At 35.4% G+C, this 14,287-nt stretch overlaps 1 protein-coding gene across 1 annotated transcript; it reads right to left on the bottom strand.

The window, feature by feature from the left end:
- Positions 1 to 3,229: 3,229 nt before the first annotated feature.
- Positions 3,230 to 8,464, bottom strand: LOC138138627 (cytochrome P450 4c21-like). Its single transcript, XM_069058615.1, has 6 exons — positions 8,290 to 8,464; positions 4,038 to 4,223; positions 3,910 to 3,976; positions 3,731 to 3,857; positions 3,284 to 3,678; positions 3,230 to 3,233 (listed from the first exon to the last, which is right to left on the bottom strand). Exons 1-6 carry the CDS (start codon positions 8,462 to 8,464, stop codon positions 3,230 to 3,232), a joined length of 954 nt encoding a protein of 317 aa, XP_068914716.1.
- Positions 8,465 to 14,287: the final 5,823 nt, after the last annotated feature.

Consider the following 14,287-nt stretch of genomic DNA (forward strand, 5'->3'; position numbering starts at 1 on the left):
TTTCCACAATCATCTACACCATAAATAACAGTAAACACTGAACTTTTCAGCCTGTATTTGAAGAAAACGCACTTCTAAGAATGCACCTTCAGACCAATGTATCTTTGTGGGGCGAGTCCCGATTTTTTTTTTCATATTTGGACTACTGAAGTGATCCAATACAACGCTCTGAATTTGGAATTCGCGAATTTTGAGACACCCGGTATAATTCTAATTTTATGTATTACATTTTAAACTGTTTAATTACACTGGCTTGCATGATTTTTGATGTTTTTAAGCAGTATACTTATTCTGAACCTTTTTTGGATAACACACTCAGAAATGATGTCCATTTTCTCGTATCACGTAGTTTTTTTGTTATTAAAAAAAATTGGTAACAGGATAGTGACATTATAATAATTATTATTATTATATTTTACGGTCTCCTTCACAAACAAGTCTTAACATGGTTTCAACATGTGTAAAGTAAAGCGCAGGTAGAGACTAGTTTAAGAGTACACAAAAAAGTCTGAACTTACAAAAAATCCTCGCCTATAAATGCCTTCTCCAGGTCAGCTCAGGTCAGGTGCGTTCAGTTTAGTTGTCATTGTCGTTACGTGAACATCGCTTTCTGTGTATCGACATGGCCTCATATCACAATTGTGTAAATAATCCAAACGTATTTTGTTATATTTGTGGTAATTTCGTGGTGAAGAAACAAAGACAAATCATAACTCCATTTGTGGAAGACGAATAATGCTGCTTACTTTGGTTTTACGATAGGAAACATATAAAGTGACACTTTTCAAAATTAATTGACGTTTGGAAACGTCACACTTTTCGTAACTGGTTACGAAAAGTAAAATCTTTCCTAACTGGTTAGGAAAAATTTATTGTATCATCAATTTGACATTGTCATATTTTTTGTTTTTAAGCAAAATAACCGTGCCTACTTACCTACTTGATATTTTAACATAATAATAATTTATTATTAATGAAATTCATTACTTCGTTTCACGTTTGAAGAAACTTTTTTTCGTCAAAATTAGAAAAATCTTGTATGTAACACGTTAGGAAATGCAATTTTGTGTAACTCGTGTGATTTTGCGGGATCTCGCTGCGCTCGTCCCGCAAATATTCCACTCGTTACACAAAATAACGCATTTCCTAACTGGTTACATAAATAGCTATTTGTTAATTAGTATAATTAAAAGAATGTATTTGTTCAGTTCGTAACACATTTTCATAATAAAACTCGTAATGATCTGAATAATAATAATAATAATAATAATAACAATAATAATAATAATAATAATAATACATTACTTCTTTCCGCCAAATATTCGAACCTGCGCAAAACGGTAACAAATGTGGTCGTGATCGTCATCGTCAAGCGGAGGAGCCCTACGTTGTGTTTTTTTCGTTTGAAGGAAAAGGTTCGGAATGCAAACGGTGGGGGTTCCAGTTGGAAGAGTGCCGCAAATGAAACACACATGTGAGGGATGCAAAATACCTTTTATTAAAATGCCTGTAATAACTTCGATTAAAAAAAATGAAACGAATACAAAAGGACAGAAATTAAGTTTAGCGGAGTACAAGAAATTAACTAGTTGAGGAGTACATTACAAAGATAAACGACAAGATGAATGCAGCAACATTTAAAACAACAGAAAACGGGTACATGACAGACAAAATGACAGGTTAAAGTTTGCAAAACAAGTAAACAAATTATAATGTAGTTATTACAGACAGGGAAGGATGAAAAATTCTCTCCAAAAACCGTATCCCAGGTATTACTCATATTTTACAATTCGATTAATGACAAAAACAATGTTTAATTCGGAACTACGCGGTCAAGGTACGCCAACGGGAGCTTAGAGCTGGAGGTAACAAACTTGCGGCCGCGAGGGGACTCAGAAGAATAATCTGAATCGGCTTGAGACCAGCGACGTTTCTAGTTACTCGGGTAAATGAACGTCGGACTATTTTACCGACCAAGAAAGAGTGATAGAAGCGCTCGGGGTTGTACGATGAGCATCCCAAGCCGCTTCGAGCAGAGCTTGATCCGCCTTCCCCAACCAACAAACCCGAGGTCCCTAGAACCGCGACGGAGGTTTCACGTTAGCATCCCAGAGCCACATCAAGCAGGACTTAGCTCCGCCTCTGCTAACGAAATTTGAGCAATGATTATTATTGCCGCGGTCCGTCATGAACATCGTTATTATTTTAATAAGTGCCGCGCATGCGCAGTGTGCTTAGCAAGTGGACATTGCTCAAATCAAACGTCAAACCCGCGTCAATTAATTTAAAAACTGATTCTTGCCGTTCTTCTGCTAACGGTAAAAAAAGGAACAAGAAGACTAATTTCCAGCAAATGGAAATTATGGTCCAAACGTTGGAGAACGAGCATATTTTAGTAAGTTTTAATTTATTTTAATTTCTTATCAATTTATATTCCAATCTCAATCTGGTCTTGAAACCACAATAGAACTTCGTAATAGCAAAAAAGTACATACAATGTATTATTCAATTATTTGACCTATATATGTATTACACTTACTGACATTTTCCACGTTATTTTGAAAATGCATAAGAAAATTTGCTCATCTTTCAAATTAGCAACATGATTTGTCACACGTTTATGTAACAATCTTCATAACCATGATTGTTAGAAAAATGGTTATGATTTGGCAAAACTAGAATAGCATCTTTTGACAAGACAAATCTTTATATGACCAGAAAATGTTTACATAATAATTTCTGGTATTGCTAAGGGATAACCATGTTGAATTAGAATCGCACCGAATATGACTTTTAACTTAAAAATATTGTTGGTACAAAAATCTTCAAATTATTTTTTTCTAGGTTTAAGAGTTACTCCGTAGCCATCCTTACTAGTAATTACTATGTTGATAAGAAGTTTAATACTTTCTACAGATTTGTATTGAGTTGAAATAATTCGGAAATTTCTGATGACATTTGATAAAGAAACTTTCATTGACATCATGGCAAATGACATCCCTGAAAAGATAAAGAATTTAAATCACGTAAAATTTGAATGGAAAATATTTTACCAATACAATTTCTCGGAGGAATGCTAAAGGGCATAAACGAATAACGAGGTCTTTTTTCAATTTCCTCTGGCAGAAATCTGTCAGGATCAAATTTTAGTGGATCTGGCCAATGTATGGGATTCCTATGTATAAAATGTATAGGAATTATTAATTCGCTACCTTGGGGGATGACAATGTCACCTACAACATATTCATTCATTACAGTTCCACAGTTAAAGGCGTTGAAAAACTTACGTATTTTAATATCTTCCTGAACCTGTCTAAGCACAATAGGTGCTATGGGAAATAATCTCATGGTTTCTTTGATAACACGTTCCAAAGAGTCCATTCGAGTTAAATCATCTAACGTAGGATCTCTGTCGGTATTTCCAAAGATGTCGCACATCTCTTTGTAAAGTTTTTCTTGAATGTCTTGGTGCATGGCTAACATTATAGTGGCAAAACTTAATGTGATAGCTGTTGTGTCGCTGCCTGTTGCAATCATCGTTTGTGTTTCATCCATCATTTCCTCGTCGGTCCGTTTACCCTGTTCTTCGGTAGCTTTTATTAAGTTACTTAAATAATTTTTATTATTACTACTACCGCCAACTTCATTCTTATTAGACATTTTTTTTCTTTCAAGAATCTAAAAGTAATTCATTAAACAAATAAATTATGAAAACTTCTTTTGTACTTGCCTTTCTGACGTAAGCATAAATCATTCCACAAAGCTGATCCAATCTTTTCTCATATCCAAGCAGCCTCCATACAAGATTAATTTGTAGTATGGGATTAATGAAACGTTTCACTATCTGAGAGGTGAATCTAAAACAATTAAGTTAAAACTCTGTGGACAATTATGATTTATTTAGTTTACTCAGCAATCCACGACAAATATTCGTTTTGATGATTGAGATCGGCCGAATCTACCCCCATACATGTGTCTACAATAATAATACTTTAGAACAAATTTTCTTGTGATATAATTGCACAATGCTAACTAACCACAAATAATTTTAAAAGTAGATTCGTAATAGCGTAGAAAGATATTTGTTTCACAATTAATGTAGTTCTTTTTTAGGTTAACGATTAATTCATTTGAACGTCCCACAAAAATGTCAAAATATGAATTCAAAATGGTTTGATTAAATGTTTGATTAATTATTTTTCTATGGGCTCTCCATGTTGAAACTGAAACAGAATTAACATTTTGACAAAAATATTAAAATATACATATACTCGTACTATGGCGGACAATAAATTTAGGCCGGCCTGTCATTGGCTTGACATCAAAATGTGAAGCTGGCATTATGTTCAACTAACCCCATTTTCTATTTTTGTCATTCTTGTCATCGTGACAGCAATAATCAAAATTAAAATTGGGAAAAGAAGCGTGCACCAGAGAGAATTGCTACTACAAATCAGTTATGCCAGTGCGTCGTGGTCTTTAAGTTACGAAAAGGGTGAAGGAAACGCTAAACAGCTTGAAAACCTTCAGTTTCAGAAACTGACACATCAGTCATAATGACAATAAATGGTCGCTTGCATTGACTTTTTTGAAATGTCAGAAGTTTGCCGGCCTAAATTTATTGTCAGCTATAATATAACATGTGGTATGATTATTATCGATGATATTATGAGTGAAATTGTGCTGGAGATTTCACGAGTCCGAAGGACGAGTGAAATGTCCTGCTTCAATTTCACGAATTTAATATCATCGATGATTAATCATACCACGTGTTATATTCGATGAGACAATATAATGAATGAAATACAAAATTATTCATTTATTTGTCAAATTGACAAATTTATTTCAATCAAAAATCATAACGACGAAAGTAAATAAGAAAATAATTTTTTTGTTTTTTATAATCGCTGTGATAGCCATGCAACTAAGGACTTTTACGCGTTTTCATTGGATCATTCATGATCACGTGATACATGAATTATATTGTCCGCCATAGTATGTACTATGGCGGACAAAAAAATTTGAACGATCAAATTTTGGCATTGTAACCTACCTGAGGGAATGGTCCACTGTCTCGGCATCAGTCGTAGAGCAATTTTTGTATTGGGGGGTTCCTTTTCGAGAAAAATAGGGCGCCACGTATTTGGTTGAAAAAAAGGTTTAAAATTTTGACTCTGGGTCCAAATCCGAAAACCTCAGAGGAAAATTCCGGCAACTCAATGATACAAACGCATAAAAAAAAACGTGTATTGATAAAAAATGGAAAAATGAACATGAAAAAAATACTTTGATTTGTAATTGGAGTTGTAAAAATAAAATTGAGTTAATTTAGCAAGCCGCTACCATTTAAAAGTAAAAATTAAATTTAATTCGGGTTTTGACCCGAGAAATTGTCCTATATTGGAGCGCGTGGCCACGTGTCGTACAGGGCGTGGATTTACTACAAAAATATTTGACTGGTCCGAGCGAACAATCACCCGTAGTAGCTAGCCCTTCACAATTTTTTTCGCAAGTTGTTTTATAAAAATCCAGCGCACTTGCGCGTCAACTAGGTAGCAGATTAACGGAACAAAGCGTCCGTTCCTGATGGTAATTTTCCGCAAAGAATGAAAAGCTCTGACCGTAGTTGCTGCGGTGGTGGTCGCTGCCGGAAGCTGGACTCCGGGACTCCGGTAAGGGTGGCTTTTGGCGGGGGTGGATGCGCCTGCGCGGAGCGTTGTGAGTTGCTCGCCTCAAGGATCCGGCGGTAGCTCCTGTGGGACACGGACTTGCCTCTGGAGAGTCCGGGACACGAAGACGTTATTTTGCGGTAGGTCGAAGATAATTTGCGAGAATGACGAGATAAGAAAAAAAGGCCTGGGGGGACAATAGAAAGTTACCCAGCTGAAGAAAAAAAGGCGGAAGGTCGACGATAAGAAGGTTGGAGGTCTCACCTGAGCTTTTACTCTGGCCTTTCGGGAATTTGTTCTGCGAGATGTCCAGTCGTGGATTTCTCGACTGCGGCAGCGAGATTATAGCAGCTTCTTCCCTTTTGCGGCACTTGACGGTAATTCGACGGTACGTTCACCACGTAAACAAGCTTGGTGTACACGCAAAACGGGAAGCGAGCTAAAATCTCTTATCTCTCCCTTTTATTAACTCGGTGTTTTTGTTAATTCGACGTGAAATTGAGTGGGCCAATGGTGTACTGCCGTATGCGGCGGTCGCAGGAAAAGTGGGGTGTTCGATTTTTATGAGAGAAGACAGTTGACAGACCAAAACAAACAAAGCAGTGAGGTTTAGTTTAATGAAATTGATGGAAAATGGAGAAATCAGCAAACCTTTGCTCGCTGAGTCACACGTAGAGGACAATGGGCATTTAAATTGAACTAGTTTCGCCCACGGACTAGTTCGCGGCACGAAGGAACGAAGGCACTCAAATTGAGGCTCACGGTGCCCGAGCGTGGGCCCCCAGGGTAAAGTTGAAAGGAACAAGGTGGCTAAACTACCCTGCTAGTAAAGCTGTTTCCGTAGGTGACTGTGGAATTTGGTTCTGACTTTCGGAAGACTCTTACTTCCCCTAAATCACAGAGGGTGGCGATATTCTTCAGCCCTTCACCACAGGGCGATGAAGATGAGGAACTTTAAGAAAAAAATGCGGAAATGAAAGAGGTTGATGGTGTGATTATATCAAGTATCCATCGAATTACCGGAAATGAGTATTTTGAACAATTGTTTCTGAGGCAGAGTCAAAACTGTTTTTCAGCACGTAGCGCAAAGGAACCCTCAACACAAAAATCACGACTTTGGGATTTTTTGCCAAAAATGGGGCGCTTTAGCCCGTTACAGCATATCAAAAAATGTCATTGTAAGCTGCCCTTTACTGTTATTATGACGTTTATAAATTAAATCGAAAAATTGACCGTTTGAAGTAAATGTCTATCAAGTTTATAATAATTTAGTGATACAATGCCAGCCATATGTGGATTTACTAAAGCCAAAATAGTAACCCTTCACCAGAGGGGTATGGCGTATGGGCAAATTTCGACGAATTTAGGGTTATTAAAGGGCACTATCCATTCCATTATGCGGAAGTGGGAACACACTGGGACGATGGTTCGGCGTCCAGGTTCTGGAAGAAGCCGGATGTCTTCCGTTAGTATTGTGGATTGATCTGTACTTTAATTTTTTGATATTTGCGTACCAAAATGCAACCTGTTGGGTCGTTCTGTCTTGACGTAAATAGGACTAAATTTGGTTTCATCTGATTTTGTGTTGATGCTAAACCTCTAAGAACTAGATAGGTACCTATCTACTCCACTCGATAGCCTAGGGGATGCAGCGACTTTCGCAATTTCGACGGCAAAGAATGTACAATATCGATTTTGATTACGATTTATCCACGTTCACCATTCGTGAGCCGACATAGGCACACCAAAATTTTTGTGTTAATCTATGAATGACTAATTTGTCACTGGTGACATGACAAGAAAGACAAAAATAAAAAATGAGGTTAGTTGACCATAAAGCCAGTTTTACATTTATATGTCAAAGGAATAACAAGTCGTGCAAAATTTTTTGTCCGCCATTGTACAGTTAATTTCAAAATTATCGAGTACACCTCAAAAATCAAGAAGTCGATTTGTTACAGTTTTTTTCACGTGTAAAAATGTCTTTTTGAAATTTGAGCGTCATATTTTTTATATAGGTTAGGTAAGTTTGACAACATAAAATGACGCTGATATTTTAGAACACCAAAATATTGTCTGTTCTATCCTCTGCATGGTGCCCTTCGCGATGTTATTATACTGGGCAACCCTCCGGATCGACCACCCTTCTTGTAATTTGGAAAGAATGAGCACTTTGGCGTTTTCGGTTATATTAGGCATTTTGTTTGTCAAAATTGACATTGATCATTGACAAAAAATGTAAGTGCATTTGACACTGTAAAAAATTAGGTGTACTCTATAATTTTGAAATTAACTGTATCTGTATCTAATTTTGAAAAGTTGTGAAAATGTTTGACGCAGTAGATATTTATTTAAAACTCTTAGGTTCAGAACTAATTTTTATATTTTTAAATTTTATATTTTGAATAGTTGCAATTAAATATTTTTACAATAAATGAAAAATAAATTTTACTTTTGTCCGCCGTTATCGTTCACTTTACTAATTTACATTAATTTCTAAAACACTATTTAAAGAGAATTTAATAACTATCTTAAAAGTCACATCAAATGTTTTAAAAAAGTTACATTTAAGTACTCTCTTACAGTAGGTACTAAATTATGTTACTAATAAATTACGTACTTGGTGCAGTTAGTATTCCATTACCAAACAACTGGTAAAGTAAATTGTACCACGACCCTTTAGCAAGACATTGCTTCAGAACATATTCTAGAACATCTGAATCGGAAACTATAATGAATAAATAGGGACCCAACCAGATTTTTCCAATTGGTGCATATTTCTCCGCCAATTCCATTGATTTGAGAAACAAATCTTACAAGAAAAGATGGTCAGGTATATATTTTCTACTCTCACAATGTTTTACCATCTGGACCTTTGCTGAATAGATGAATGCTTCCCAAAAATGGCAAAGCAAAAGGTCCCTTCAACTTTGCAGCATGATAGTACAATTTTCTTCTTTTCCAACAATAATTTATAACAAACAACACTAACACAACTGATGATAAATGAAACAGAACACTACTGAATTTCAAATTATTTTCCTTCATGACAATATTCATTTATCTAAATCAAACTTAAAATCTGTTTTACGTCTGAAGTCACTATCAAATGAAACATGTTTTCAGAAGTAACCACCAATTTATATATTCGCAAAAACAACAAGAATCAAGTATTTAGTTAGAGGACAACAGCGTCCATGATTCGGAAAGTTTTTCGGTGTAAACATGCCAAGGAGAAATAAAACAAAATATTAGAAATAATAATAATAAAAATTACTCTAGACGGTAATAATTAATATACAGGGTGGACCAAGGAAAAGTATCCACCCGGATTATCATGAAACAGGTTAATTTTGAGGATGAAAGGGACACATAGGTAATAGTGACAAACCCAGCGGCCCAACGTCATCTTCCCATCAGCCTTACCACCCTTTTGCGAACCATTTTACAATAGTATCGTAATTTTATTTATGTTTATCTAGCATCAGTTAATAGAATGCTGATGACTGAAATGTAAAATGGTTTTCATCTATTTCTATTATTTACTGTAATTACTGCAAATTGTTTAAAGCGCATTTGGACAAGGATTTTCATATTGTACTCAGGCAAATGCTCTAGTCTGAAAATTTAATAATGTTGTCTACACAGTAAATAAATTGTTGTACTGTATTATTTATAAACAATTTTATTTTTCACTTTAGTATAATTGCATGATAACTCCTAGGATACGAAATACGTAAACATGTCCATAACAACCGGGGAATGATATAGGGCGTAATAAGAATAAGCGGGCGTAAAAAGAATAAGCGGGCGTAATGAATTCATAACGCCCTCATCAATTCAAAATTGTAAAGAGGCCAATTTTTTTTTTTAAGAACACGTATAGTGAAAAATAAAATATTGTATGCACCACGGCGTCACCGAATGATTACGCCCATCGAACCATATCCATCTCTCGGGCTAAAGCCCTCGAGCTGGATTCATCGTTCTCCGGGCGTAATCATCGTTGTAACGCCCTTGGTGCATAAATAGCTATAAAAGCTCCAAAATGATGTATCAGTTTACTATTGTTCCCTGCACAATTCTTTTAATAATATTGAGTCAATCCCAAACTTTTTGGTATTGTTGTAAAGAGAGTTTAAATTGCTTTAAAATGATATGTCATTATAACAGTTCGCTTTGCCAAAAGGGAGAAGTTGCACTGCTGAATTTGTCACTGTCATGTGTACCCTATGATATTAAAATGAATCTATTTCGGCGTCTGTAACGTAAATCTGTTGCCGCGAATCATTTACGTTGGGCCACTAAGTATAATGATTTGAGAAGATTCTTAAAATAAATCATTATTCCAGTTTCTTGAATATTTAATTTTTTATTATCTACATCTTCCTACTAGCAAGTATAATTATGACAAATACGAAATAATTTTGCAACAAAAAATTAAAAAATAGGAATCCCTCTTGGATACTTTATGAAGAAATTTATTGAACCTGTGTAAACGTTGTGCAGCATCTTCGCGATTTCGGGCGTCTCGAAATGAATAACCGTGTTCTTGGCCGCCAACGCGAAGATTGCATTTAAAATGAAGTATGAGTTCATTAAAAGTGGACGGCCTATTTGAAAACAGAGGGAAAAATATCGTTGAAGTTATCGATAATAATAATCATCCACCATATGAAGAAAAAATACTTAATAGGAATGAACTAAGTAATTCCTTAAAAAGAAAAGCTACAGCAGATTCAAGCGAGAGGCCTACAAAATTCATTCGCAGGAACTGAGGAAAGGAGATATTCAAACATTGATGATGAAACATTTCGACTTCCTTGACTTTTCCTCGATGATTTTTTTTCTCCCTCCTTTGGTATATTGCTGGTTGCCGCATTCCCTCGGATGCAATTTTGCGGAAAAACACGAAACAAAAATAATTAGAAAAGAAATATTTATGGATCCTACGTTGTGTTTTTCTAACGAGTACCTTCGGAAGGTTTTTCAAAGATGAAATTAAAACGATTGAGCACACTTCACTTAAATTTTATTTAACAAATAATCGAGTGTGGTTGTGTTTGGTCCCAACAAATGATAGAAATAAATAAATGAATTTAATAACAGAAGTTGGTGGAAATTTGACTCAATGAGATTTGACTCGCGGCCTTCGAATTGAGATCGACTCATGAATAAATGACTAAGCTGGGCAAATACAGAAGTTTATGGCGCGAACAGCATTATACGAGTTTGAGATGCGAACTATGTGATCCGATTTAGATTTGAATTGTTTCCCCAATTAAATTGAACCCGACGCGATGCCCTGGAACCTCTCAGTCTAGCCTGGTCTAATAAAGGGTAAAATAAAAAGGGCAAAGGTTCTAACAGACTTACAAGAGTACCTCTCTTCACGTGTCAGCTGTACCTAAAGGGTCACTATCCACCTAAATTTGGCGATGGCTCTTTGTGCTCTACGCCGGACCAACAGCTAATTGAGAACGATGGACACTGGCGGCAGCTTCCCCCAACCGAGGGGAAGTCCCAAAGCGACGGATAATGAATTAAGATGTCCCCTTTTTTTTATAATAATTTAAACTTGTCGAGGGCACGTTTCCCCAATCGGTAAACGCAAGAAGATCACATAGGTACTTCGCGATAAAGAATTTAATTCAAGATTCTAAAGAGTCACGTGGTCATCAAAAGCTCAAAGGAAATAATATAACCTTTACTTTAGAACGATAAAGAACTAAATGCTGTTTGACTAATTAAATCGCGACTACAAATAATGTACAAGAATTAGAGAAATAATTTACCTTGTAAATGTAAAGCACGTGGTCACAAAATGGCTGCTGGAAGTACTGAACGTACAGTTGCGGAAATAAAATTTTGGGCAGTATTGTCAATGTTATAACATAAACTCTAAAACAACCTTTACATTAATAACCTCACTTTTTACTCTTGTCATGTTTTTGTCTTTTTGATTTATATATTTGGATTTAAAAAATTGTGATTTGTAGCATAATAACTGGTAGGCAACATATCAAAGCGATTATTTAATTACACTCAGTGCAATTAACCAAAATTCAAAAAATGTCAGCGTGACTGACATATATATTGGGTGATTCAAAATGACTGTGGCCAAGTATGGCAACTATGTACGAAAATTTATGTGGCAACTGTGTGGGTAGGTTAGAGTTGATATTTCTTTGACAGTTCATAGTCGCGCAATTTTGAAAACTGTCAAAATCAATGTGTAATGATATCAAAAAAATCAAATGCACGCTTATGAAATGTCATACAAATGACAACTCTACCTCATCCACATAGTTGCCACATAAATTTTCGTACATAGTTGCCATACTTGGCCACAATCATTTTGAATCACCCAATAGATATAAAAAAAAAGGTGGTTTACAGAGATTTTGTTGAAGTGACAGAAAAATACTACCCGAAATTTTAATTCCGCAACTGTACCTCCGACTACTTTGGAGATCAAACCCCGAGTGAATCAAAAAAGCCTTGTTTCGCATCCCGCATTCGGTTTTATCATTTCTCGCGCACCCCACTTTCGCAACCCCTACTTGACCAAAGTGACCAATCAGCTCGGTTCTACTTTCCGCCGATCGCGACGCCCTTTTGATATCTCTAGAACTTTTGAAATTACAGTTTCCGTTTAAATTTAGACTTTTGTTAGGACCAGACCAGACATAATTTGTTGTTGAATTAGAACTCTGAAAAAGAACACTAAATTACTGACTCTATACAATAATAAATCTCAACATCAAGAAACAAACCCAATTAAAAATGGAACAAACAGAATTAAACAGGAACACTGAATTACCGACTCTATACAATAATAAAATCAGCACCAAGAATTAAACAGAATTAAAATGAATCAACAGAATTAAAATGAAACAAGCAGAATTAAAATGAAACAAACAGAATTAAAATGAAACAAACAGAATTAAAATGAAACGAACAGAATTAAAATCAAACAAACATAATTAAAATGAAACAAATATAATTAAAATGAATTAAACATAATTAAAATGAAATAAACAGAATTAAAATGAAACAAACAGAATTAAAATGAATCAAACATAATTAAAATGAAATAAATAGAATTAAAATGAAACAGATAAACCTTATTTTGAAACCTAAATTGGACTTGAAACGCTGTTACGTAAGTGTCATATCATGCAACTAAATTCCGTTGATCTGCCACTTCTAAAAATTGTTCTACATTGGTTTGATTCCCAAAACTGTTCTAATTAATTCGTAATTTTCATTCTCTCTCTCTCACTCACACCTCTGATTTCTACGACTACCTGGCTTTACCGTTACTGTGTTGTCCCTTTTTCTACCGACTCCCTTTCAGACTTTGCTTTGTTACGTTTCTAACTAAAAGTGCAAACGATTCTAGTTATTTTCTACGATAAAGCGCTGTGTTTCTAATTTGCAATTCTCGCCTTTTAGTTACAAATAAGCCACAAATTTGAGAATGCTATAAAAGTAAATTAACCTAATGGACATTAATTTTGTAGTTCTCTCAATTTGAAATCTGCTAACATCAAATTCATTAATTCAATTATCCCCTGATTTTAACCGGACGCGTACTTACCTGCATTTCCAAAGAAAGGTTGGCAGATTTCACTTGAGGAGTGTGGTGCCACTCTTGTTGACAAAGCAACAATAAAATTTACAACTGACCAGCATTTCCGTCGCAAATGAACGGTATTTAAAATATTTCGTTGAAATTATTTTAAAATTAAAATTCTTAATTTATCGAACCTATGGACCGTTACACTATCTAAGGCCCGCCTGATGAAGAAGACAAACTTCTGCCAATATAACATTGAAGAAATATCTTATGCGATAGTACTTTTCGTCAAAAATGAATCTTCTTACGTTAAGTGGAAATTCTCAACAAAATTTCGCTTAACCAGAGAGCTGCAAAACTGTGATGGCACAATACAAACGTGTCGTCTCTGTCGATTTTTAATATCAGGCCTAAGAAATCTCCGTGTTTTTTGATCACATATTATATCCCAAGTGCAAAATTTTTATAGGAAATTTTTTTTTGCTAATGACCGAAAACATCCATAAATGAGGTCAGAAAACCAATTATTAGCAAATAAGAGCACGAGACGAAGTCGAGGGAATTTTTCGGGTTATATAAATTTTTGCAGATTTTTTGGACGCAGAACTTCCAAATTTGCACCTGGGCCTGGTTCCTCCGAAAATTCCTTGCTCCAACGAGCCCTCATCGACTCCACAACGATTCCACACCAGCACCTTCTGCACAACTGATCACCCCCCTAGACTTCCCTTGAACACTTCAAAATACTCTCTCTGAGCAAAAGGATTGTGAATTTCCTAGATTCATGCTGGTTTATATCCCTTTCGCCCCTCTCCCGTGGGTCCTTTTCGGCGGATACGTTAATCACCGCAGGTCGTGTGTTTTGTAATCGAACATTGGAGAATATTAAAAAAAAATGATTTTGTGGAAAATCGTAACAGTATAACTTATTCAGAAAACTCCCGTGACATTTGCTGTCATTTGCAATTTTATATGTAACTTTTTTAGTTTATTTCATAAGTACTAACCACGTAATATTTTAATTGGCTGTACATAG

Source organism: Tenebrio molitor, chromosome 9 (genome assembly GCF_963966145.1).
Source record: "Tenebrio molitor chromosome 9, icTenMoli1.1, whole genome shotgun sequence".
In the NCBI taxonomy this organism is placed as follows: Eukaryota; Metazoa; Arthropoda; class Insecta; order Coleoptera; family Tenebrionidae; genus Tenebrio; species Tenebrio molitor.